This window comes from Erithacus rubecula, assembly GCF_903797595.1.
Source record: "Erithacus rubecula genome assembly, chromosome: 11".
Classification (NCBI taxonomy): Eukaryota; Metazoa; Chordata; class Aves; order Passeriformes; family Muscicapidae; genus Erithacus; species Erithacus rubecula.
Window position 1 is genome coordinate 14,473,898 of NC_136663.1, and position 24,964 is coordinate 14,498,861.

Genomic DNA, 24,964 nt, shown 5'->3' on the forward strand with positions numbered 1-24,964 from the left:
AGAGCAGATAACTGAAACTTCCAAAAAGCTTATTGCTCATTGTTAAGGATGAATGCTTAAAATCTGTTGGACTGTTCAGTTGAAACCAGGACAGAAAAGTACATTCTTTGAAGCAGGTCTTTTCATGTCATTTTCTCATCCTCATACTGCTGCTACTTTCAGTGAGAGCAGGGATTCTTAATTTGCAGTATAAATTGTTTAGGATGGTTTTATTCAAGCAGGTAACTAAAGACTGGACTATATTTCAGCTTCCTGGAGAAGAGCCCCTTGGAAGATTAGAGCCATTAGAAAATGCACCTTTGTTGGCATTAGTCCATAAAATGAACAACTGCCTCAGTCAGATGGAGCAGTTTCCTGTTAAAGTGCATGACTTCCCTAGTGGAAATGGAACAGGGAGCAGGTAAGGATTAATGCTCAGGTAACAGTTTTGTTGGAAGCTTTTGTTTTCTGAAACATGTTTCAAACAACACTGAAAGGACAAGTAGAAGTAGAATTACAAGAGGAGGTAATGGAAACTTCTGACCCTATTTAAGACAAAAGCAATGATGGTGGATTTTTTTTTAGTCAGTAGAAGATGGGCTGTTTTACTAAATGTTTACTTGCCTTCTTGAAACTTGTCTCACTTAAAGAGTAATTTTAGAGGTTGTATTTATAGTCTGTCACTCCCAATTTAAAAATCCAAATGTCTTCCTTGTCCCAGTGTAACAAACACTGGAAAGAAACAATCTGTTTATTGCTTGAACACTTTCTTTTTAGCAGAGTAATTAAATTTCAGAGAGTGTATTACAGTGCTCAACTTCATTATTCATATAGGTTCTGTTCTCTAGGATGATAGTGGATTAAGTGGTATGTCTTGGCTGTCAATAGAGTTTAAAATAGCTTTAGACCTGCCCTGAGTCTTAAGATACAGAATAAATTTTGAATCCAAACTAGTAGTTGTTTTAAGTAACAAAATCTAAGTGACTAAAGATCTGTTTCTATAGTTTCTTTTCTTCAATAAATAAACACTAATTTTTATTTTTTATATAGCAGTGAATCTGTTTCAGTACTGCTACATCTAAATTTTGAAAGTATTTTTTGGTGCTGACTAAAAGCTCAGCATGAGAGGAGGAGCATTAAAAATGAATTTTTGAAAACTCTTCTGTAAAGTTAGAAATGCCAGCTAGTAAAGGTAGTGAGGAGAGGTTTCTTTTTTTCATTAATGGGGGCACAACATCCATTTAATTTGATATATTGGAGCCTCACACTCTAGCATTAAGGTAATTGACATTAAAATTCAGTGCTTATTTTTTATGAAACTTAAAATCAGTGGGAATTAATACTGTACATGGATTTCTTATTAGAAGAAATTAGTGTCTCTATACTGGCTTTTGCAAATAGTATGTGCTCTGTAATCTGAGTGCTTCCTTTACGTATATAAGTTTTGTAAAAAGTGGGATAACTACCAAAACTAAAAAGCAGCAATTCATAGAAGAAAAATTCTGCTGTTCCTTTTGGTAGAAAATGAAACTTGGGAAGCCAGAGTCCTGTAGCATTGTTTGACTGTAAGTTTTACTGTGGATTATGTCAATGAGGATTTTGAGGCATTAAGTTTTGGTAGTCTTTTACTAGCACCTGGAAATAGAAGCAGCCCAAGATAAGAGGCTTGCTATATAAAACCAGCTAGCTTGAGTATTGATAGTTTGGTGAGGTGTAATGTATGCAAGAAGAAAATGGAGCTTGGAGGTTTTTTCTTTAGGTCCTTACAGAAAAACACTTTTAAATTAATACTTGCATTTTCCATGAACACTTCTGATCCTTGTTGCACTGCACATAAACACAGCTCTAAATCTCCTGTGCCATCAGCTGACCACTGGACTACTTCAGATTTCAAAGATGGACAGTGTAGGCCATGTTGTAAACAGACCTCAGGCTGGGCTTTCTTTCAGTTCATGTAGCTTCCAGATTTTGTTCACCTTCGGTTCTGGTGTTCTTGTAGAAGAAAATGTCTAATCTATATATTTATCCAAACCATAGGACCTTATTTCTAGAGAAATAGTCTGACAAATAATATTCTGAACAAGCGAAATTGTAAATGCATGTATAAGTCTATTTTACTGCATTTTTAATGCAATTATGGTTATTAGATTCTTTGTGTAGCAACTTTTTTCACAAATTATTTTGAGTTTTTCTCTTAACAGAGGATCCCAAGCTTTAAAATTCTTCAACACACATCAGCTAAAATGCCAACTGCAAAGACATCCAGACTGTGCTAATGTGAAACAGTGGAAAGGTGGACCCGTGAAGATTGATCCTCTGGCTTTGGTACAAGCCATTGAAAGATACCTTGTAGTTAGAGGTATTTATATATTATACAGTCACTTGTGTTTTTCCTTTTTGGAATAGTTCTGCTCTCAGTCTGTGAAAACCTGTGAGGATTATGCATATGAAAGGTTCCTGTGAACCCTTGCTCACAAGGGAGGATGTTAAAGCTGTAGAGAATCTTCCTTTTCTGGGTGAAACCATTTCCTGTGGTAAACAGTTCAGTCAAACTACTAACAGAAGTATCACTGCTTTACTGTCCCACTGGCTGTAGCTTGGCAGTTTTGATGCCAGGTGTTGATACTAAAATTTGTTCTAGCAGTTCTGAATCTTACTGTTTTTAATTTATATATTTAGGAACTGTTTTAAAGTTTAAGGTGTTAAAACAGTCAGAGTACCAAAGCATTGTTACCTTCCATGAAAAAAAAAAAAAAATGAGGATGTCTTACTTCTCTCTTGCCTCAGGCTATGGAAGAGTTAGAGAAGATGATGAAGATAGTGATGATGATGGGTCAGATGAAGAAATAGATGAATCTTTGGTAAGCTTTTGCTTTGTGAGTATGGGGAGGGTGCAGTGTGAGGAGGGTTTTAAAGAAAAGCTAAGCAACAAGTTTCCTAACTTGTATGGTTGTGTTTGTTTTTTTGTTTGTTTTTTTTTTTCTTTTGTCCAGGCTGCTCAATTCTTAAATTCAGGGAACGTGAGACATAGATTGCAGTTTTACATTGGAGATCACTTGCTGCCATACAATATGACTGTGTACCAAGCAGTCAGGCAGTACAGTTTACAAGCTGAGGAAGAGAGGGAGTCTACAGATGATGAAAGCAACCCACTGGGAAGAGCTGGGATCTGGACAAAAACGCACACTATTTGGTAAGTTGCCTAGAGAAATCTAGGAATAACTTCTCCAGTTTACTAAATGTATATACATCAAGAAATTTGGACTATAGCTGTCTGCTTTTCATCCCTTTGAAAATTGTGGGGCTTTGAATTTTGTGATGTGCTTGAGATACTTAAAACTTACTAAGAATTCATTGCTACTTCCTAAGTAAAGCTGGTGAACAAGAAATAGGGAATTCAAAGGATAGCTGCTAGATGGGGAGAAACCATTTCTTAGTGTTAGGCAACTAACCACAAACAGAGAATGTGCAGTATACAGCTAATGGTCAACTTCATACTGATTTTCCCAGTTGATTGCTGTAAAAGTGAATGTGTTCTTTGGCCATACTTTGCAAGAAACATTGACACATCACTATGCTGAACATCTTAATGTTCAGTAGTTGTTCTTTTTAACATTTAAATATGCTAAAGAAAAAAGCAAAACCAAGCCCATAAAAAAAACACCAAAACCTGACCTAACCCTAACTCTCACCTCAGTCACTTTGTTTTGTTTATATACATTCACTTTCTCTCCTTCCAGTTCATGGAGCCAAAGGATCCCCGTTTTTTCTCCCCTGTGACATGCTTTGCTTCAGAAGTTCGATCATATCCCAGTCCAGTGTTGTTGTCTTTCTGCTTTTAACTGTCATTCAAGTAAAGTTCTGGAAATCTGAGAATAGCTTTAAAAGTGCTTTTGTTTCCCTGTAAGCATTTCAAAATATATTTTTAACTTCTCTATTTTTTAGGTACAAACCTGTGCGAGAGGATGAAGATGGTAATAAGGACTGTGTTGGTGGTAAAAGAGGAAGAGCACAAACTGCTCCCACAAAAACCTCCCCTAGAAATTCTAAAAAACATGATGAATTGTGGCATGGTGAGTGTGGTGCCTTGCTATATGTTAGATTTCCTCTCAGTCCTTTCAGAACTTTCAGTGTTTACTGCCACTAGAGTTTCTTTTAAAGCAGGCATAGTATAAAAATAGCAAGCATATATTTTTAGCTGTATATTGAAACTTAAAGTAAGATACTTACTGAGTTGTTTAACTGAACTGTTGTAGTTAAGTGAATGCCATGGCTAATACTGCCTAATACTTAAATCTTGGGAAAATTTCTAATTTAATTGTTTTGCTAATGTGTTTTTTTCCCCTGCTAGATGGTGTATGCCCTTCGGTGTTAAATCCTCTGGAAATTTACCTCATATCAACTCCACCTGAAAATATAACATTTGAAGACCCCTCATTAGATGTTATTCTTCTTTTGAGAGTTTTACATGCTATCAGTCGATACTGGTATTACCTGTATGATGTGAGTAGAGCACTTCTAAAATCAGTTTGATGCTTGGTTCAGGACAGAACCATCTGTAGCATTTTTAAATAACCTTTTCCCCATTCACTGCCACTCAAGAAGACAGAATAATGCACATACTGCCATCTTCCCTTACATGTTTCTCTGACTTCTGAGAAGATGAAGGCTGTAACTTCTTACAGTCAGTCATGTTTTCTGTATACTGTGTTGAACACAATATCCATGCTTTGTCCTTCCCTAAGTTTAAAGACCAATGTTATTCCTGAAAAGAAAAGTAGTAAACATCTCCTCAGTCCTTCTTTTATGTCTGAGAGTCCGGATGAATAAAACAGCAATGGAAGTTTTTGCTTTTCGTGATAAACAAATTAGAAGCATTAAAAATCTTTTTTAACAAAACTATTTATTTCAGCATTTCTCTAACTAGAAATACATTGATTTTATTTAACACAGAATGCAGTCTGCAAGGAGATAATTCCAACCTCAGAGTTTATCAACAGTAAACTGACAGCAAAAGCAAACAGGCAGCTTCAGGATCCTTTGGTGATTATGACAGGAAACATCCCAACTTGGCTGACAGAACTTGGAAAAACATGGTATGAGCGATTTGCTGTGTAGTGTCTCTAATTGCAGTTCAATAGGAACCTTGGCTGAGCATCACAGTGCATCATCCTTGCAGGACTCTTGAGAGTGCAGAATGTAGTCACACAAGTCTTGCCAAGTTACATAGCAACACTTGAATGGATGTTCACACTTACATTGCATAGTTTAAATCATATTCTGAGGGGTAGACTATGTGCATAGTTTGGACCATTTCTTACAGGAATTGCTGAGCAATCTGAAGGTTTTTCCATTAAAATTTTGATTATTCGAGTTAAACTGCTTAATAGCATTCTTACTATATCACTGTATTTATCTTAGCATATTCAGTATGATACAAAGGAAGATACATTTATAAGCGATACTGATAAAAGAATAGAAATATTTTTTATGAAACTATATACATAGTACTTTGTTGTATCTTGATAGAGAGTAGAAGCTGTAAAGCTCTTGCACTTGAAAGAATGAGAAATCAGAGTTGACATTCTTGGATTTTTAAAGCATTTAAATTGCAGCAATAGTGGTGTGACTGTGGAAATGCATACTCTGAGAAACTGTCTTTTTTCATTTTAAAAATAAAATCTCTTCATAAACAATCCAGGTAACAGATGATGAGCACAAATCTGTAGCTCAATTATTTGTTTAATAGAACTGCCTTTTCACTTAATTTCAGTGGAGGACTACACTGTTAATACACACAAGCCTTTGAGAATAGTGGAAATGATTAAATTAAAACAGGAAATTTCTCTGGTAGTGTTTTACAGATTATTTAAAGTATTTTTTGCAATTGGAAGGTAGAATAGTGGTGCTGCTTGAGGCAGGTTCTCATGTCTTTCTGCTGCAAAATATGGGAGCTTGAGTTTAAATCTCCAATCTGTTGAATTTACTAATTGTAGAACAGTAGTGAACAAGGAATTTTATTCTCTGATGCAAACTTTGCACAGCCAAGGCATTCAAGTATTGTGAAGTTCAAAAGTTATTATTATTCAAGTTACTTTTCAAGAAGAGTCAATAGTTTCTGGAATTTTTTTTCTACTTCATTTACTGCATTTCTCAAAACTCTTGCTCCTAAGCATTCTAACCAAAACTAAAGTGTTTTTTAGAGGGCTTACTTTGGAGGCTGCTTTCACCATAGAGTGTAATAAAGTACTATTTTTGGACATACTGTATTTGTTGTGTTTTAAACCAAATGCTAGTCAGAGATGCTGCTTGGAACGCTGACTAATGCAATGCTCTTCACAGCCCGTTTTTCTTTCCGTTTGATACTCGCCAAATGCTGTTTTATGTGACGGCCTTTGATCGCGATCGAGCCATGCAGAGGCTACTGGATACTAATCCAGAAATCAATCAGTCGGATTCTCAGGATAGCAGAGTGGCACCGCGGCTGGACAGGAAAAAAGTAAGTACATCTTGTTTTATATGGGCTCAAGGATCTATGTATTTTTATATTGTCTTGAAGAATATCATTGTGAGCAATGATTTTATTTGTAGAACTTGGTTTTTTGGTGGTATAGTGAAGAAGGGGAGGTGAGTTTTGTTTCTGCAGTCCCCCAGCAGAAGGCGCAGTGTCTTCTCTGTGCAGGCTGAATGAGGGCAGGAGGGGGCACCCTGACATAATTCCTGAAACGAAACTCCAACAGTGAACTCAGTTTTAGACTGCATTAGTGATATTTCCACTGGCTTGTAGATCTCTGTTTTACTTGAATTTTTCAAAGAATCAGGCAATGCGATTTAAGCCCTTAATAAACAAAAATACTGTACTTGTATTTGAGGAAGGTAAATCACCTGTCACAACATAATAAAAGTAAGCTGTGACTGTGTTAAATCTGGGGGACTCTTGGATGTCTGCTTTGAATCTGGAGATAAATTATCTTAAAATAAGATCTTCTGTATATGCTCTATGATATTGAATACCTGAGGGAAAAACAGCAGGGAGACATGAGAATTCAAGTTTAAAAAGAGTATAGCTGCCCACATGTAGGAATCCCGGTGCTGTTGGGTTTTTGTTTGGGTTTCAGCATCTTTATTTTCTTCTCTACATATTAGTTTGAGGTATATAATGTCACTTGACAATATTTTGCTATATCATAGTCCTGTTGCCATATCTGTGACAAGAATAGTACCTATTAGTTATACTGATGTAAGACATTATTTTTTCATTTTATATTGAACGCATTCATTCGAAACAGTTTTCATATAGAAACAAATTATTATATCAAAGCATAAGCTTAAACCTTGTTGAACTAAACTGTGGAATTATTGGCATGGGGTAGAATAATGTGCATAACTGATTTTTACCTGTTGTAACTGCCTTGGGAGCTGGCACTTAAATCCATAATTTCACTATGTGTAACTTTTCTAATGTGTAGCGCACTGTGAACAGAGATGAGCTGTTGAAACAGGCAGAATCTGTGATGCAGGATCTAGGAAGTTCAAGAGCCATGTTGGAAATCCAGTATGAGAATGAAGTAAGTAATATCAATGCATGCAATTTAACCCCTTTTTACTGAAGATTAATGCAAAATAGTTGCAGCTTTCCTAAAATGGCTTAATCAGACCCTTGATTTTTCACATTGCTGGTGCTAAAGAATTGTATCCATTAGTTATCCCTAATCCACTTGGTAGTGATGTTTGGCTGCTAGGGGAAGCTCTTTTTGATCTAAATTTCATAAGCAATTGTAGTCAGCAGAGCTCTTCCTTTTTCTCTTAAGCAAACAGCTGTGTGTGTTTCCTCTGTAATATGATCATTAGGTGGTTAATATTTTTGCTCTGCTGTTGCTCCCTCTGGTATGTGGTCTTTCCAGCCTCTGTCACGTTGTAAATGTTCCTGTAGCTAGGATCTTCTAGATGCTTTTTGCTATGTAGTCTTTTTTATAGTAAGTAATGTATAATATTTCTCCAAGTCTAGATTTTTGTAGTCAAACTGACTTAATGGACTTCTGTCATCTTCTTCCTTCTCTCCTCTCACCCTCTGTTCCCTGAAGGTTGGCACAGGCCTAGGCCCTACACTAGAGTTCTATGCACTTGTATCTCAGGAACTACAGAGAGCAGACTTAGGCCTTTGGAGGGGAGAAGAAGTGACTTTAGCCAATCCAAAAGGTAATTGCTCTACTACCTAATCTATAAAGATTAATTAATACTGTATAGATGGAAAGTTGACTTCAGTTATGTAAAGAGCACCTCAGTTTGTGGTCAGATAATGTGCCTGATGGTGTGGATGATGTGCCTGATGTGTGGGTCTTCGTGGGTTTTATTGGGGTTTTTGTGTGTGTTTGATTTTTGTTGTTGTTGTTGGTTTATTTTTTTTAAAGAAGCTTAGGTTAAGGTTATCTGAATGCCACTTGCGTCTTGAAAGAAGCTAGCAGAATAAATACTGAACTCTCTTTCTTCCTTCTTTCTCCCTCAACAGGAAGCCAAGAAGGTACCAAGTACATTCATAACCTTCAGGGCCTTTTTGCTCTTCCTTTTGGTAGAACAGCTAAGCCAGCTCACATTGCAAAAGTTAAAATGAAGTTCCGCTTTCTGGGAAAACTAATGGCCAAGGCAATCATGGACTTCAGACTGGTGAGAATGGAATTGAAAATCAGTTCTGAAGGGGTCACATAAAAATACTAGTTCTGACTGTTGAGGGATAAAAGCATTAAGAGTTAAATGGTATTACTTTCAGCTCTGGAAGTAAGGGCAATCTGAGGGTGGGGCAGGGAGGAGGACGAGCATGCAGCTGAACTTTTGTGGGGGGAAAAGGGTAATACATGTTCATCTTTACAGTGACTTTGAGACCACAGAGTAGAAAGGAAAAGCCATTATCTTCTATGTGTTCCAATCTCTTTCCAGTGTTCTTTCAAGAATGTATTGGGCTCATTGTTACTCCAGTTGCTGATTGCTTTAATGTATATGCACTAGGCAGTCACTTGGGTTTTCTTGACTGTAAATTTCTGAAGCAAAAACACTAGGACATGGTGTTTTGTCATGTGCCAAAAATCTGAGATAGTATTGTAAATCTGGTCAAGAGATGAAGTAGTGTAAGATACACTTTTGGAAGACAATTCAGTTCTAAACAGTTTAGTGCTTTGCTTTCCAGGTGGACCTTCCTCTTGGACTTCCTTTTTATAAGTGGATGCTGCGACAGGAAACTTCTTTGACATCGCATGACTTGTTCAGTATTGATCCAGTAGTAGCCAAATCAATATATCACCTTGAAGATATTGTAAGACAAAAGAAAAGACTTGAACAGGATAAAACTCAGGTAGGAAAGTAACTCTAAGAACAGAAGAGTGCATCTTCATATGTTTGGATTTTATGAAATAGCAGTAATTAACATATCATAGGGCTTAAAACTGATTGCAGTAGTAATAATTACTTTTGGTCTCACACAATATTTTTAGATCATTGGTAATTATAAACTGGTGGTAATTATAAGACAGCCTTTTTGAAGTCTAGCACGAGAAATTGATTATGGGATTCTTTGTGATTAAACACAGTCTAGAAATGTCTAAAGCTGCCATATGTTTGCCTAACTTCTTTTGGTTCACTTTAAAAAGACTGACTTGAATATCAGAGGAAAAAAAAATAGCCTTGCTTCTTGATTGGTCAAAAGTTTGGCTTTTTTACGAGTTGGTTTAATCAAAATTTTGGATTTTCATAGATGTGCCTTTTATGTAGGATTGGGTTTTTTCCCCACTGAAGAGCTGTATACAGAATTGAGGTGAACTATCATCATGCATGAGCATACAGATTCCTTTGGATGTGCAGCAATTTTTCAAGGATATCTACTGTTAGCTAAAAATAACACAGTTTACTGTGGCACTAGTGATAAAAGGTTTTTGGCACACATGCTTTTTCTAGCATCCAGTGTTAATAGATGGCAGGAAATAATAACCTAATTTATACTCTTAATACATCTGCTTTGTTATGAGTGCAGGTATTGCAAGCTTGTGGGTCTTGGTTCCTCTTTACCTCATTGTCTCACTCTCTCCCCTTGGTCACAGCTTTTAAGTTCCCAAGAATTTGAAAAACCTGGTGGATAAAAGCTGAAAAATGTCAGTATGCATGCCAGATATGAATGCTGTTAACTGTTCTAAAGGAAAAAAAACCCCAGCCTCTGAGCTGTAGCATATTTCACATTTCCTTGTCTTGTAGTAGTATTTTCTAGATAGTTTGTGTTCTGGTATATTAAGTAATTCCAAAACTGCTGGAAAAAAAGTGTACTCTTGTGATCTTTCCAATTTATCCATTAAGTTCTTTATCTGCTTTCTCTTGGTTTACTGTTATGTACAAAAACTCCAGAAGCAAAGAGAGCTGTAACAGTTCTAATGGTTATGCTCTTACAGAAATGTCTGATTAGTCTGCTTTAGAAGTCCTAACTTTTAGATAAGTTTATTTGAATTAATTGTTCTTATTGATTTTCACTTCCAATTTTTTAGACCAAAGAAAGTCTACAGTATGCATTGGAGGCTCTGACTATGAATGGCTGCTCAGTGGAAGATCTAGGGCTGGACTTCACACTTCCTGGCTTTCCTAATATAGAGCTGAAGAAAGGGGGAAAAGATACACCAGTCACTATCCACAATTTAGAGGAGTATCTCAGAGTATGTAAAAACAAACCTATAACTAAAATTCTCCTTTTTTCTTGCTCCCAGGTGGTTTATTTCTATATATATTTCAGTTCATTCTCATGAACTAGGCGAGACAATAATTTTCCTACTTATGACTTCTCTTCTGTACTAGTTTACTACTACAGTAAAACTGTTAGAATCTAATTGCACCTGACTTGAAAATTGTGTAGTACAAAAAGTCTGATTTGTATGTAGTGACATCATCAGAAGTTTGGCTTCTTGGAGAAAAGGTATTGTAAGTGGTTATGGTAATGAATTTTTTAGAAAGTGATTAAGCAATTAATTTAGCAATATTGATATAGCAACTGCTACCCAGTGACTTTCAATCTGCTGTAACAGTAATTTTTTATGGGCTCAGACTTAGACATCAGCAGTTAAGTTCAAATTAAAGGATTAGTTTTTTGTCCAAAAAGCCAAAACCAAACCAACAAAAAATTCCAAGGAAAACCAAGTCAGTCAACCAAAGGACTCCAAACCTTAAAAAGAATAAATAAGGAAAAGGGAAAACATTGCCAGAATAAATTGATAGTACACCTGTGAATTGATTGATTCCTATGGCAAAAGGGACATAGAAAAAAACAGAAGGTTGATAAGGAGATGATACAGGGAATTGGTTAAAAACAGCCTAGAAAAGAGATGAAGAAAGACAGGAAGAATGAAGTGTCACATGAAATTGAGTGGGATGGAGGGGAAGATCACTCTATTTGAGTTCTTAGTAATGCATTTCTTGATAGGTTAAGGTACTGCCAGTTTCCCTTTGAGTGTTAAATTTTGAAGCACTGATAAGAAACACATCTCATGTTTTGGTAGAAATAATTCAATAAGGGTCATGTAAATCCCTGCTGAGAATTTTTGCAAAACTGTTCCATAATCATTACAAGTGAATATTGAGCAGTTTCTATTCACCTTACAGTTCCAATCTGCTACCTATCCACTTCTCAAGTATTTATTTGTTGCAAATAAATTCTGCTAGTCAAGAATCACTTACAGAATTAAATATATATTTAAATTTAATGCTCTTTGCAGACCTAACAGAGGAGCAATAAAAACTTCCACAGTTTATTAGAAACAGAATTTGTGGTCTCTTTTTACTGAGTAATCTTGCATTTAAGCATTTCCAGTCTGATTTCCGTGGTTGGTAGTCTTTTCTTTTTTCTTCCCTAAGTAATTTTTATCAGATATGTTACACTGAGGCTTAGGCTCAGATATCCTGTAGCTGTCCTGCTTCTGGCTTCTGATATTGTAAAGGAAAAGGAGATTACAAGAGAAAACTTGCTGTCCTCCTTCTAAAGACTTTTGGAACTATTGTCTTAAAGGACCTCTCTGCAGTTTTTCCATTGTTTTTATAACTTTATAGACTTGGTGTGAAAGAAAAGGTTTTGTTGTGTTCTCCATCATAAGTGTGATGAACTGTATTTTAGAAACAGTGTTTAATTGATCAGCTGGCCTGTAGAGCACTCCTTGGGTCAGCTCCCTGCTCTTGAATGTGTCATTTCCATTAAAATCTTGTGTGAGGATTAACATGAAAAGTAGTTTATAAAGCTGTAATATCCTACTGTTGATTTTCATGCCTCTCCTGCCATCATGTCACTCTTCCCTCTACCTCCCTGTTCTTCCCCAAAGACGGTTCCCACAGGAGCTGCCTTTATCAGAAAGTAGAACTGCTTCAATTACCAATGTAGTGAAAGACTTTATTCTCTTTTTTTTTGGTCTCTTATTTCCTCTTCTCCCCTGTGTTAAAAAGAGGCCACCTTACTTGCTCTAGATTTGTGAACAGAAAGGTTCAGTAGTGTAGATTTTTGTCTAGCAATTTGATCTTCTCTTCGAATCTGCAAGAGTACAGTGCAGCTTAATTATGCCACATGCTCTTGATCATAAATAATCAGAATTGTAGGTGAGCAACTGCTGTTACAGTAGACTATTGTCTATGTACATATGTCTGTTACATAGACTTGTGTTGCAGAAGAGTTTTTTGTGCTCCTAGTGCTTGCTACCTTCCTCTTTAGTATTAAAACTGGTTTGTGAAAGTAGTGCAGTATATCTCACATGAAATTAAATTCCTGAGTATTCTGTCAGAAAATGTTATCAGCAGATCCTAATGAGCTTTTTGTGTCTTGAGAGTTTTCTGGAACCAGTAGATCTTCAGTTACTGGGATAGGGTTAAATACTTGCTTCAGGACTTCAGCAGGACCTATGAACTTCTTAATCCTGTTCAGGTGCATCCGTAGATTACTTTAATCAGCACCACAGGCCAGAGCTTTTAAGAAATTTTAAACTAGTAGTACTGTGTTGACAGCACATCTTTTCCAACCAGCTCTTGTTTCCTGCTGGGGTTGAGGATATCCAAGGCAAGTGTAATCATTAATAGCTCTGAATAACAAAAGAATCTGAACTTGGCCTGCCATCTGCCATGTAAAGTCTCTTAATTTAGTGGAGAAATAATGGCTCCAGCAGATTTATTTAAAAGAACTCTGGTCTCATTTGGGTCATATTCCCTTCCTTCCCCCACTGACTGCTCCATTATGTGCTGTCTGCTTTGGAAGTAGCCTAGATTAGTGTCTTACTGTCTTTTGCATTATGATTCTTAACCATATTTCAGTAACTTGAAATGAAGTTACTACTTTTGTTCCTATGTATTCTTATAATATTAAGCTACTTAATATATCAAACAGGCTAAAATTACTTTTTTTAAACTTAAGATTAGAGTAGGGACCCATATATTTCCATGGGGGAAATTAAGATAATACTGCAATGATGCCCTGTGGATTTCTGCTTCAGGTGCTGCATTTTAAGTGGTGTAGAAAGAGAACACCTAGGTAAGGCTTCTAAAAATAACAAATGTTCAGATTTACTTTAAATTGTTCTTTTAAATAGGTTCAGTTTAACCAACTATTCAGAGTTCTGTTTGTTTTGTTAAAAGCAAAGGCAAATAAGTTGTTTAAATTCTGCAGAATGTTCATGTTAAGGGTAATCTAAATTATGAATTAAGGCAGAATGAGGCAAGATTGTAGAGCAGCTCCATGAATCAGTGTGTTCCCTGTGGTAACTCCAGTGGGCATATGGCTGGGCTGTTGGAGTTTGGCTTCTGCAGTTGTAGTCTTTTGTACTGTAATGGTAGCATATTTCCTTTATTCAATTTCTTTCTTCATTTTTATTTTTTTCTTTCCCTGCAGCTGGTTATATTCTGGGCACTAAATGAAGGTGTTGCCAGACAGTTTGACTCCTTCAGAGATGGATTTGAGTCGGTGTTCCCCCTCAGTCATCTTCAGTACTTCTATCCTGAGGAGGTTGGTGAAAGTGTTTTTGCTGCTGTTTTATACCTTTATGTGCCTGTATGGGCAGTCTTAACCTGGGTGTAGGGCACTTGTGACAGTCTGACAATGTGACATTTCTGGTGCAGGTTAGTAAAACTGAGAGTCCCTGAAATGGCACACTTAACTCTTAAAGATTTCTCTGTTCAATAGTCACTTACTTAATGCTTTTATTAGGAACTGCTCCATTTTCTTTAAATTGTGTGTACCCAGCTTTTCTAAGAAGTGCTTTAGTTTATGTATCATACTTAATTTCTCTATGGAGTATGGGTGCGCTTAATTCCTTGTCTTCTCAAGTCCTCTGAATAGCTGCAGATAGATGTGCACAGTACCTGAATCTTGTATTAAAACAATAAAAGAAGTAGTCAGCTCTTCAGCACAGCTGCAGACAATAAGAGATTCAGATGAAGGGGTAAAGAACCGTTGGTCTTGCTTTATTCTCACCACCACCACCATATAAATTTCTTTATAAAGTGCTCAGCAGTCTTAAGTGGTCTGAATTGAGTCACAATTATGGTTCTCTGGACTAGAAGAGATACTGCTTTATTCTTCTTCAAGAGGGTCTGTTTGAAGACTGTACTTTGAGGGGTTTGTTTACCTTTATGAACTCAATCTTTTGACTTGAAGAACAAGCATTAAAGCACACTTTGGAACACTATGGCCAAGCCTTTGTGGTGCTCCTGTGTTCCCAATGCTTTGCAAGGCAAAGTGGAACATTTACTCCTTGTTCAATTTTACAGTTGGAGCAGCTCTTGTGTGGCAGCAAGACAGACACTTGGGATGCAAAGACTTTAATGGAATGTTGCAGGCCTGATCACGGTTATACACATGACAGGTAATACCATGTTGGTCTTGTTAAACATACAAAAAACCAAAACAGTAGAAAATACTTTCTTGAAATAATCTTCATATATTGTTATTCAAGATAAAGGAATTATATGGCATTTATTTCAAAGTGTTCATACTGTGCTGAATATTATTCTGATGCAATTATTTTAACTGGAAATACAATAATATTCTCTTGGTTCTTTTCCCTCCTCAGTCGAGCGGTGAAGTATCTCTTTGAAATTCTCAGTAGTTTTGATAGTGAGCAGCAAAGACTGTTTCTTCAGTTTGTGACAGGCAGCCCCAGACTGCCTGTAGGAGGTAGGTTTTCCTTACTGCATATTGCTTTGGGTGAAATCACTGTTATTGTTGTATTTCTGGATAAGATTATTACTTTCTGAGGATAGAAAGAAATACCTTAGCTTCTTTATTTGAGAGATTGATACTAGTTTCACGTTTCTAATTTCAGAAGTGGCTGGGCAGATTTCAGGTACAGTTCTCATAAACTTTGTGTTGATCTCATGACACTTCCTAAAGTTGACTGTCCAGGTTTAAATTGTTTTAATCTTATTTAATTTTTTCCCTTCTGAATTTCAGTCTTTAGGTAAGAGTGCAGTAAACAGAGGAACTTGTTGTCTTTTCTAGGGACTGTTGTAGAGCACACTTGTTACTGTATTCTCAACTGACTGCTTTGCAGGTCGAAACAGAATTCATGCATCTGTTCTAATATTTATATTCTTTGGGATTTGGGGGAAAGACGATTATTCTTTTTTTCTTAAGCATATTTTGGGAGCTCTTCTATGGAGACATGGTGCAGACACACTTGAGTGTTAGGAGTATAGAAACAATAGCTGGAGTAAGAATAATCAGGTACCAGACTCAGATGATTCCTGAAAATCCTTAAAAGTGTGTATGAAGCCAACAAACTTAAAAATATTATGATTGGAATAGAGTTTTTATACATAGAACACAATTAAAAGGAGATTCATCCATCTTATTCCTGTACTTTAAATTCATCTGCAAGCATGATTTCAGGTATTTTTAGCTTGTGCAGCTTTCTAAAGCCATAGTCTGAACTACTGAAGGTGTCCAGGAAGTGAGTTGTGCAATGTGTGCTCCTGTCACTGGGCATGTCTGCAGTCAGCTGTGGGTGTCCAGGAGGAGCAGCCTTATTCTGAGTGTCTTTTCTCATTACTAGGTTTTCGAAGTTTGAATCCTCCCTTGACGATTGTACGGAAGACATTTGAGTCCACAGAGAATCCCGATGATTTCTTACCCTCAGTAATGACTTGTGTGAACTATCTCAAATTGCCGGACTATTCAACTATTGAGATAATGCGTGAAAAACTCTTGATAGCTGCGAGAGAAGGGCAGCAGTCATTCCATCTTTCCTGATCACAATGAAAAATGCAATGTCTGCCTGTTACAGCAAAAGAGAAACTCATGATTCTTTTCTAAATATATCACCTGAGTCAAGGAAACGTGTTACGCCTTCTTGTTGTAGAAAAACGGCTTGCAGATTATAAACAAAGACACTTGGTTGATATTCATTAAAAGCCCCTATGGACTTAAAGTGATCAGGCCCTAAAAGTTGTTGTGACAAGGTTTCTTTAGCAAGTTCTTGTTTAAATTATCATTTATTTGACGAGTGAAGTTTTTAACTTGCTTTGCTGTGTGAAATTTAAAAAGGGATGTTTTTCCAGGCTGGAACAATAAATGTCGCTGTGCAGTTTAATACTGGGCTGTGTGTATCCATCTAGCTAAGTCTGAAGTTTTTCCTCCAAAGACAACTTTTGTACATAAGTACAGAAATTAAAATACACCATGTATTTGACGAATCTAGTTTAGTAGACTAGTTCTGTGTACCCTCACCTGCCTCTAATTTTACCCATCCTCATGTATTGTCTGATGTGCAATTCACTTGGTTCTTTTTGTGTGCAACATTCAACAATTGTTATGTTTTGGTTAGCATGGGCATTTAACTGCTCCATGCCTCTTTCTCTGATTAAGATAATTTAAATTTTACTGAAATCAAATATATATTGTCAATATAATTCAGCCTTTGTAACTAGGTAGAACCTTTCTTATAGCATAGTTTTACTGTAGTAGTAGGATATAATGGCGACAGTCGTTATCAGAGCGCTCCAGAGCTGTTTACACAGTGATTCAGGCAGCAAAAGCCTCGTACTGGAGGCAGGGAAGAATTACTTCTTTCATGTAGTCCCAACAGCTTGGGCTGGCCAGTGTATATTGTGGTAAGGCCCAGAGCATTTCGAATTGATGTAAAGTTTTTTAAAAGACAAATTAGTCTTTTCATTCCCTGTTTGAGTAAACAGTTTTCCTGTTCTTGATCTAAGTTCCTGGCTAATTTTGTAGTTTTTTCTCTTTTTTTTTTTCTTTTTTTTTCTTTTCCCCCAGTGCTAGCTTGGAACAAGCAGTTCAGCCTTTGTCTTTTGACACAGATAAAGCACCTGTAAGCAATGCTCTGTCCAACTGTTTTATGTGCTGATTTCTCAAATCTGCAATAATTTACTTCATCAGGTTAATGTTTTTACCTGAATATAAATAAAAAAGTTTGCTTCACCTTTTTGTTCATAGTTTTGTACTGTATGCCTAAAACTCAATTGTGTAAATTACTGTAATGCAAGTAAATCGTCCTAAATCTACTTGGCTAACAACCTGCAACTTGTGGATGATTTACTGCTAAAACAAGACCTTTTAAGACCTCCAACTTTGAGGGGAAATTTTTTTCCTTTCTGTGCGTTCAAAAACGGGCAATTACAAATATTCCTGAAATGTACCTGCTGCATAGGTAATCTTTATAAAAATGTGATAGTTATTACTTTTATTCAACTTTGAGAAATCAAAATGCCTTTCAGTACTTAGAAATTGTTAAATTCTGGCTAATCAGGCTAGTTATTTCCCCTAAACTAACAAGTTTTCTTTTATCCAGCTGAAGAACTCGTACTTCCAGAACACGTAACGGACATTCTTCCGGTGAACATTCACAGAATTCCTGTGCTTGCTCAGACCAGTGCCACTGAAATGTAATACAGACCTATCATGAGCATGAGTAGAATGTGAAATCTTTGCACAAAGAACCTGATAACTGAACAGTTTTTTATTACCATATTAAACCTGACTGAAGGCGCTTCACCCTGTGCATACAATAATGGTAGCGCGCAGTGCGGCATAGTTTGCATCCAACTTCAATGCAGTGTTTAAAACTATGGACTGGTGTTTAAATTGTTCTGATAACTTGATCAAACTGAGCACAAACAAGTGTTTATAGTGTGTGGATAGCAATTTGTTCATTTTTTTAAGGTTCTATATTTTAAAAAACTGACTTGTGTAAAAAAAAAAGAAAAAAGCTAATATTTTGTATTAAAATATCATGTGTATTGATACTTTTTTTACCCATGTTGTCTCCCTTTAGAATCTGGCTTTCATTGACTTGGAAATTTTGAGGAGCTTTCAGATTTGATAGTGTAACTCTTTGTGTAACTGTTTCAGTGGGAAAATAAGTTGATTGCCTGTGTAAAAAGGAAGGAGAAAACAAGTACCCGTGGTGATGTGATTTTGGTTTTTCTGGCTATCATTTTCAGCGCAGACTAAGGTTTTAGTTTGCCTGAAAAGTGAATTAAACCCTTTTGGGTGGCACTTCTTTTTTCCCTACCAAGGGCAGCTTTTAACATGTTAGAAGAGCAGTCTGCCTTAAAAGGTGAAGATTAGTAAATTACAAGAAAAAACTGAAAAATCTCATTTTGCATTACTGCAGTACTGTTCTGCAAACAAATATGTATATCTAAGTGTAGTTCAGAAAGAGTGGAGGGGTGGTAAAAGATCCTAAGGATTCCTTGTTTTCAGGAGTTTTGGATTAAGGGAAAAGTTCACTAAAATCAATCCATGGGTGTTTGTAGTCATTATAGTATTGCACTGCTTTGTATACCTTTATAAGGTATAATAAAAGGTACAACCAGAAGTCTTGCCTTTAAAATAGATGCTTTTTTAGCATAGCAAGTTCAGTGTGTTTTAGGTAACACCACCAGTTACTGTTTTGGATGAGTTTCGTGTCCTTCTGTATTAACAAGAGCAGCAAAAAGTCATTTGTGGATGAAAGGGCCATCCAGGCACTGATAGCTGCTACTGAACCTGTGCAATATTTGTTACTGTTGTTGTTAATGTTGGCTTTTTACCAAAATCTCTTGTTTAGGGAACACTTTAGCATTTCATCTGATGTGAATTAGTTACACTGCTTCTTCATGTCCTTTAGGAAGGTGCACAAGAATTAATTCTGATAATCTGTGAAGTCCCCATGCCCACTGCCAAACTTAATCAGATACTCAAATTTCCATATGCAGACTACTTGCATAATTGAATTGTCCGGATTCTTCCTCCTTTCCCTTCAACCATGTGTTTTGTTTTCTTCTATCTCCTTTCCCTTACTGAGCTCCTCTAATAAGGTGGGTGCCTAAGGGCAGGGACTGGTGAAGTTCCAGGTGCCTGTCACACTTGTGCCCTCTCATCTGGCCCCTGCTGGAGGTAGGTTTGTCATCTGTGGAGTTTCTGGGCCCTGGCCCCCCTTTGTGAGTAGTGCCAGTTCCCATGGGCTGAGCAGCCTGTACTCTGCAGACCAGCAAAGAAGGGCATACCTGACATGAGAGAGAATGCCATGGTCTCAATATGAATGTGCCTTCCCCAAGCCAAAACTGCTGTAGTTAAAGCTGCTGGGAATGGAGAAGAATGAAAAGCCTTGCTAAAATGGATTCTGGAAATGCTGAAATGCGAAGGGAAGGTATCATCTGCTGATAGGTGAGCCTTTTCAGGGCTTGCCCTGTCTTTCTCCTACGTTACTTTCCTGGTCTCTTGATTGCTTGAACTGGAAAACATCTGTGCTGTGTGACCTCTTCCTGTGATCCTGAAGGAACTTCTGACTCTTGGGTTCCCAGTGTGCCATGTCTCTCCCACTGTGTTGTGTTTTCAGGAGTTTTTCTCAGGGGAGTGAGTGGAGTTGCCCCAAGAAAAGGAGTGGTCACCCAGCCCAGTGCAGCAGCACAAGCTGCACAGGCAGGGCTTGATCTGAGCGTTGGTGCCTGTTGGTACAGCAGATGGGGAGCATTCCATCCTCTGCTGCCTCTGACTGACAGCAAATGGCACAAGGAATGCCTGATGCTTCTAGAGGAATGCCATGTCCTTGTTTCCCAGTGCTGAAATGTGCCTGTGTTGATCAGGTACAAGGCTGCTTTGTGGGCAGAGGGAGGAACAGATCCTGGGCCTCTTCCTTCCCTGTGTGCATCTGGGAACTAGTGATGTCTTGGGCTGTAAGCAGAAGTAAGCAGAGGGAGAATAGTTAAGACACAACCAGTATTTTCAAGGCACTAGACTGAAGTTTCTGATTGCTCCCGATGTAGTTTGGCAGCAGTTTCTGGGAAGCTGATTCAAAGAGGAAAAAAGAAAAGACCAAAATGCTACATAAACTCAAAATCCCAAACTAACCTAAAAGCTGTAACAGCAGACACGAAAGCGCCTCTCCCCCACACCCTCCACAAAGGAGGGAGGAGTTCTTAGGTCCTGCAATACTTTCCCATATGGAGAGCACTGAGCAGTTCAAGCTGAAAGGACTCTGTTGGGGTAAAGCAGCATGTGGACTGTGGGTTTGGTCTTGTGTTCCTCTGTCATATTTCCCATCCCTTTAGAATTAGAGTTGCCAAATCCCCATAAAACAAGTAGATGAGCCTGGGAGGAGAGTGTGGGACAGCGATCACCCTGCCCTCTTGCCTGAGAAAAGGAAGAGGTGTAAGGAGGAGGTTTCCCTTTGAAATGTAACCTTCCACACTAAAAGCCAGGGCAGGTTCAGGCTGTGGAGATAGATGTACTGCAGTTTTCCCAACAGCTATTTCCCAAGTTATTTTACTTTTTAGCTGCTATCCAAGGTGTTCTAGGCTAAATATAGACCTGATCTGACTGCAGCTTGGCTGTTCTTGAGAGCTCCTGCATGCAGAAACCTCTTTGGCAGGCAGGGCAATGCCCTGATCTAGAAATAGTTAGCCAATCTAAGAAGTGGCATTTTATTTCCTAGTCTCAATTTCCAACTCTTTTTGCAGATTATTGCTTCAATGTACCAAAACTGTCAAGACATTGGCTAAACAGTAAAAATTTTCTAGCTGATTTTTTTTTTTCCCCCCACAGTGTTTCCCATAGTCTGTGCTATGCTTCTCAGGGGGAAAAAAAAACACCACCAAAAAATATTAATCTTTGTCTTCACTTTGTAGCTTGGCGTGCTTAATTTCCTGGAATTACTGATGTTACTAACCCTTCAGAAGGGCTTCCCACAGTATGTGAAGAACAGCTCTTGTTCTGGGGCACTAAAACTATAAATGCTATATGAAGGCAGGGGGAAGTAATTTTCCAATTTAGTCAAACAGAAAAATTATTCTATCTTTAGTAACACTGGGTTCTGAGAGTGGTAGTTGCCAATTTATGGCCAGCAGTACTGGCCACTTCTGCTGAGCCAGAAGTGGGAGGGAAAGGGAGGAAGTGGCTGGAGAGCTGCTCTGCTGGAAAGGCTGAGCCCTGCTCTGCATTGTCCCCTGGCAGCCAGAAGGCAGCAGCACCACACACTGCACTGAGAGCACAGCTGGTGAATCAAGGGAAGGGATTATTTCCTTCACTGTGTATCCCCAGAGGAGAGATTGTACAGTCCCTGTGGGTTTTTTAAGGCCCAATTGGATATATGTTTGTTTTACTAAAACATACCACAGTTCTAAAATGAGCTCTCTTTAGAATTTAAAGTCAGAACTGTATGACAGCATCAAAGTAAATTGATATGCATCTTACCCTTGCACAGTTTGTGCTACATCAATCCCGTCAATTTAAATAAATTCAATGGGAAAAATTTATATGCGGAGAGACAGATTTTCTAAATTTTCTGAAGAAATACATGGAAAATACAAGGGTCTTTGTTTCAGCTGTAGATTATGGGTAATCTCCACTTCAGAACACTCCTTTTCAACTGGCTGAAAACTACAGGCCTTATTTACTCCTACTTTTTGAAATGGTTTCAATTCTCAAAAGTTTTTCTGGCTTCCTCTTCTTTGTTTTTAATATTGAATGAATTGGCACTTATCTGTGATGAGAAATTGTTATGACTCCATGTTCATCTCTGCCCCAGCTAGCACCTGGTCATTTCCAATTTCTTCTAGAGTTAGTAGATAACATGATTTGACAGCAGTTATGGATAGATGTCATAATTGCATGTAGAGGCAGTTTTCACAGGTCTTAGCAAAAAATGGCATCCTGGAAATGGAGAGACAGGAATTGGGAATGTGAAATGGACAAAACAGAGAAAAAGTCCTACTTCTGTCCAATATGTGGAGTTAGAAAAATAAGTATGAATAGGTGAGTGATCAGCTATGGATGTCCATGGAGATGCTCATTTATGGTCATGTTACATCACTCGCTTCCTGCTTTACTGTTAGTGTAAAGATTTAGTGAATACATTTTCTACCAAAAGCTCACTGTGCAGGTTACAGACTTATTAAGGCTTGATGCTAAGAAGTATATGGGCAAAGGAACAGAGTAAGATGCTGTTTAGGATCCTGTGCCCAATGCTGAGACCCTCATACATTCCAGCTGTCAGTAGCATTTGATAATGTTGTAAGCTGTTAGCAGAATTCAACAGGAGGCCTCATTTTGAATTGTTAGAGATCCTGCATGTCTGTGACAGGGTAAATAGAAAAAGATAAATCAAGAAACTACCAATTAGTTCAAATCAAGTAGGGTTTAGTTTTATGTATCTAAAAATTCAAGACTTTTATCCTTCTGTGCTAAAGTAGACTATTTCTAACCAAATTGCAGTTCTGATTTTTTTTTTTTTTTTAAATGCACCCATCCTCCCTGTCACCCTGGCTTCAAAAATAGATTCTTGCATCCACACTGGATCTGAATGTGCTGATGCTTTGTGCAGGTCCTTTCCTATCCACATACATCATTCAGTGGTTGTATTGGATCCATTATGTAACTGGCATTTTTGTTTAAGTTTTTTTTTATTTTGCTATTAAAGACAACAATGTTTATTCCCAATGAGGGGACAGATGTACAGACTGCAGCTTTGCCTGGGTTAATTGTCTCTTTTCTCTATGTATATTTCTTAGCTCCCTTTCCTCCACCACATTAAAGTTCTTGTCTTCCAGTGCTCTGAGAAGGAACTGTTCTTCCCTCTCCTTTTCTTCACCTTGCACTTCAATGTATTCTCAAATTGCCTCAGGCAATTTAAAAATCTTTAAAAAGCGTCTTTGTCATAATATTTCCCCCAAAATGATCATGATAAATGACTATTGCTGTGGATGCTTGTGGCTTGTTGTGATGGTTGATACTGTCTCATTGTGCCCTTCATGATGGGTTTTCCTGTAGTGCCTGACTTTGCCTCCTCTTGTTCTTTAACAGTAAGAAAAAGTGGGGAGGTCTTCTTGTCCTTTCTCTGCACAGCATCAAGTAGAACGTGGTTACAAGAAGACTGTCTCAGAACTGTTACCCAGTCTGGAAATGGAAGCAAAACATTACCAGCTGCTATAGAGATTTACTTTTTAATCTTATGTGAGAAATTAAAATATTAAATTGAATTGAATCACAATAATTTTAACTTTTAAATAATTCTCAAATGGAATTAGGCAATTCCAGATAGTTGTCAAAATAAGTACTTATCAAAGATAATATGGCTTTCTCTGTTATTTCTTTTAGGAGGTCTACATATTTGGTTCTTAATCATGAAAATGCATCTCTTTCACACATGATTTAATGTGAAGATCAGAACAATATATGATATTATATAATAATGTCTTTTACACTTCATGCTATCATCGTAGAGTTTTAGAAGATGTTAAGAAATCTAGACTATATTTTCTTTGTATTATACCCTATCAGCAAATCAGCTTTCCAAAGGTGAATCTGCACCCCTCAATTTTTTTAGTAAAATTAATCTCAGTTCAATGTAATCTTCTTTCTTGGCCCGGGCCATTTATGAAATTTACTGAGGAGTTCAAGTTAAGCACTCCTCCACAGAGCTTGCCTCATTTTTCATTTGCTGGAGTTTTGTTTGGGTGCCTGCATTTCCCGTGCAGAGGCTCAGGGATTAGGTACTCTCCATTGCTGACAGACTGCACGTAGCCCGGGGATGTGCTGTGCTGCACTGCTGCTTGTCTTGTTCTTTTCCAGAGAGACTGAGCTACAGCACCTCTGCATGGAGATATATCAGTAACCCAGTTCCTTTGGACTTTATACATGTACTTTTTTTCAGAATTGATGATTGCTGAGGAAAGGAGCAACTTTAAAATTATCCTGATACTGTGTTCAGCAAAACCAATCAGCCATCCTCCCAAAAGCCAAAGCCTCATCTCTAGAGCTACCAGCTAGTGCAGAAAAGCCTGACAGATCACCTGTAACTCTTGCACACACCAGATGTTGACAGAATCTGATATGTATCTTTGAGATAGCAAAGTTTCTATGACTTAGATTTCTCATTACTTGAGCAAAAATAGGGGCTTCAATCTGTGTACCTCTGTGGTGGAGAATCCTGTGAGCATATTCTTAGAGGTTAACAGACACACAAACACTTTAAATCAAAAAAAAGCAAGAAGTGGTAAAGTTGAATGTGGAATGTAGATGAATGATTCTGCATTTGATTATTGACTTGCTAAACTGTGTAAGAGTATCCACTTTATAGCCACTTACAAACTAAGCAAGAAGATATTATGAAAAAATAAACAATATGCTGTTGCTCTGGTTTTGTAGTAGGCAGTGGGATGGGATTAATAGTTGTCACTGCTGTATTAATATGAAAATGTCTGGGCTTTGGCCATAGACACGGAAGTGAGCTATTTATTGCTTTTAGTATTGCAGATTTCTATAATTTTGTAGTAATTTCAGAAGCATAAAATATTCATATGCAATTTATTAACCCAGAATTAAAATGAAAGGAAGTAATTTTGCTCATTAGTGTGTTATGTAATATCTGCTAGCCTGAAAGACAAACCAGGTTGGCATATTAGTCACTCTCTAAGGTTTTTTATTTGAAGTTTGATTAGTCCTCCATCACTTTCTGTCTGATGATGTCAAAGACTGAATGATTTTATTAAT

At 37.4% G+C, this 24,964-nt stretch overlaps 1 protein-coding gene across 14 annotated transcripts in view; it reads left to right on the top strand.

Annotated features, from left to right (window-relative positions):
- TRIP12 (thyroid hormone receptor interactor 12) overlaps nucleotides 1–17,413 on the top strand; it is a 78,563-nt gene extending 61,150 nt beyond the window's left edge. For 11 of the 14 annotated variants that reach the window (XM_079315592.1, XM_079315583.1, XM_079315595.1 and 8 more), the window contains 17 exons: nucleotides 249–400; nucleotides 2,166–2,338; nucleotides 2,767–2,840; nucleotides 2,973–3,172; nucleotides 3,925–4,052; nucleotides 4,331–4,482; nucleotides 4,933–5,075; nucleotides 6,322–6,478; nucleotides 7,449–7,547; nucleotides 8,064–8,178; nucleotides 8,489–8,643; nucleotides 9,161–9,325; nucleotides 10,503–10,667; nucleotides 13,868–13,981; nucleotides 14,746–14,840; nucleotides 15,048–15,151; nucleotides 16,029–17,413. In XM_079315592.1, the coding sequence (XP_079171718.1) occupies nucleotides 249–400; nucleotides 2,166–2,338; nucleotides 2,767–2,840; nucleotides 2,973–3,172; nucleotides 3,925–4,052; nucleotides 4,331–4,482; nucleotides 4,933–5,075; nucleotides 6,322–6,478; nucleotides 7,449–7,547; nucleotides 8,064–8,178; nucleotides 8,489–8,643; nucleotides 9,161–9,325; nucleotides 10,503–10,667; nucleotides 13,868–13,981; nucleotides 14,746–14,840; nucleotides 15,048–15,151; nucleotides 16,029–16,225 (2,388 nt within the window). In that variant the 3' untranslated portion in view covers nucleotides 16,226–17,413. The remainder of the gene's footprint in view (nucleotides 1–248; nucleotides 401–2,165; nucleotides 2,339–2,766; nucleotides 2,841–2,972; nucleotides 3,173–3,924; nucleotides 4,053–4,330; nucleotides 4,483–4,932; nucleotides 5,076–6,321; nucleotides 6,479–7,448; nucleotides 7,548–8,063; nucleotides 8,179–8,488; nucleotides 8,644–9,160; nucleotides 9,326–10,502; nucleotides 10,668–13,867; nucleotides 13,982–14,745; nucleotides 14,841–15,047; nucleotides 15,152–16,028) is intronic. The other 3 variants (XM_079315596.1, XM_079315594.1, XM_079315586.1) reach the window with 1 other exon arrangement.
- Nucleotides 17,414–24,964: the final 7,551 nt, after the last annotated feature.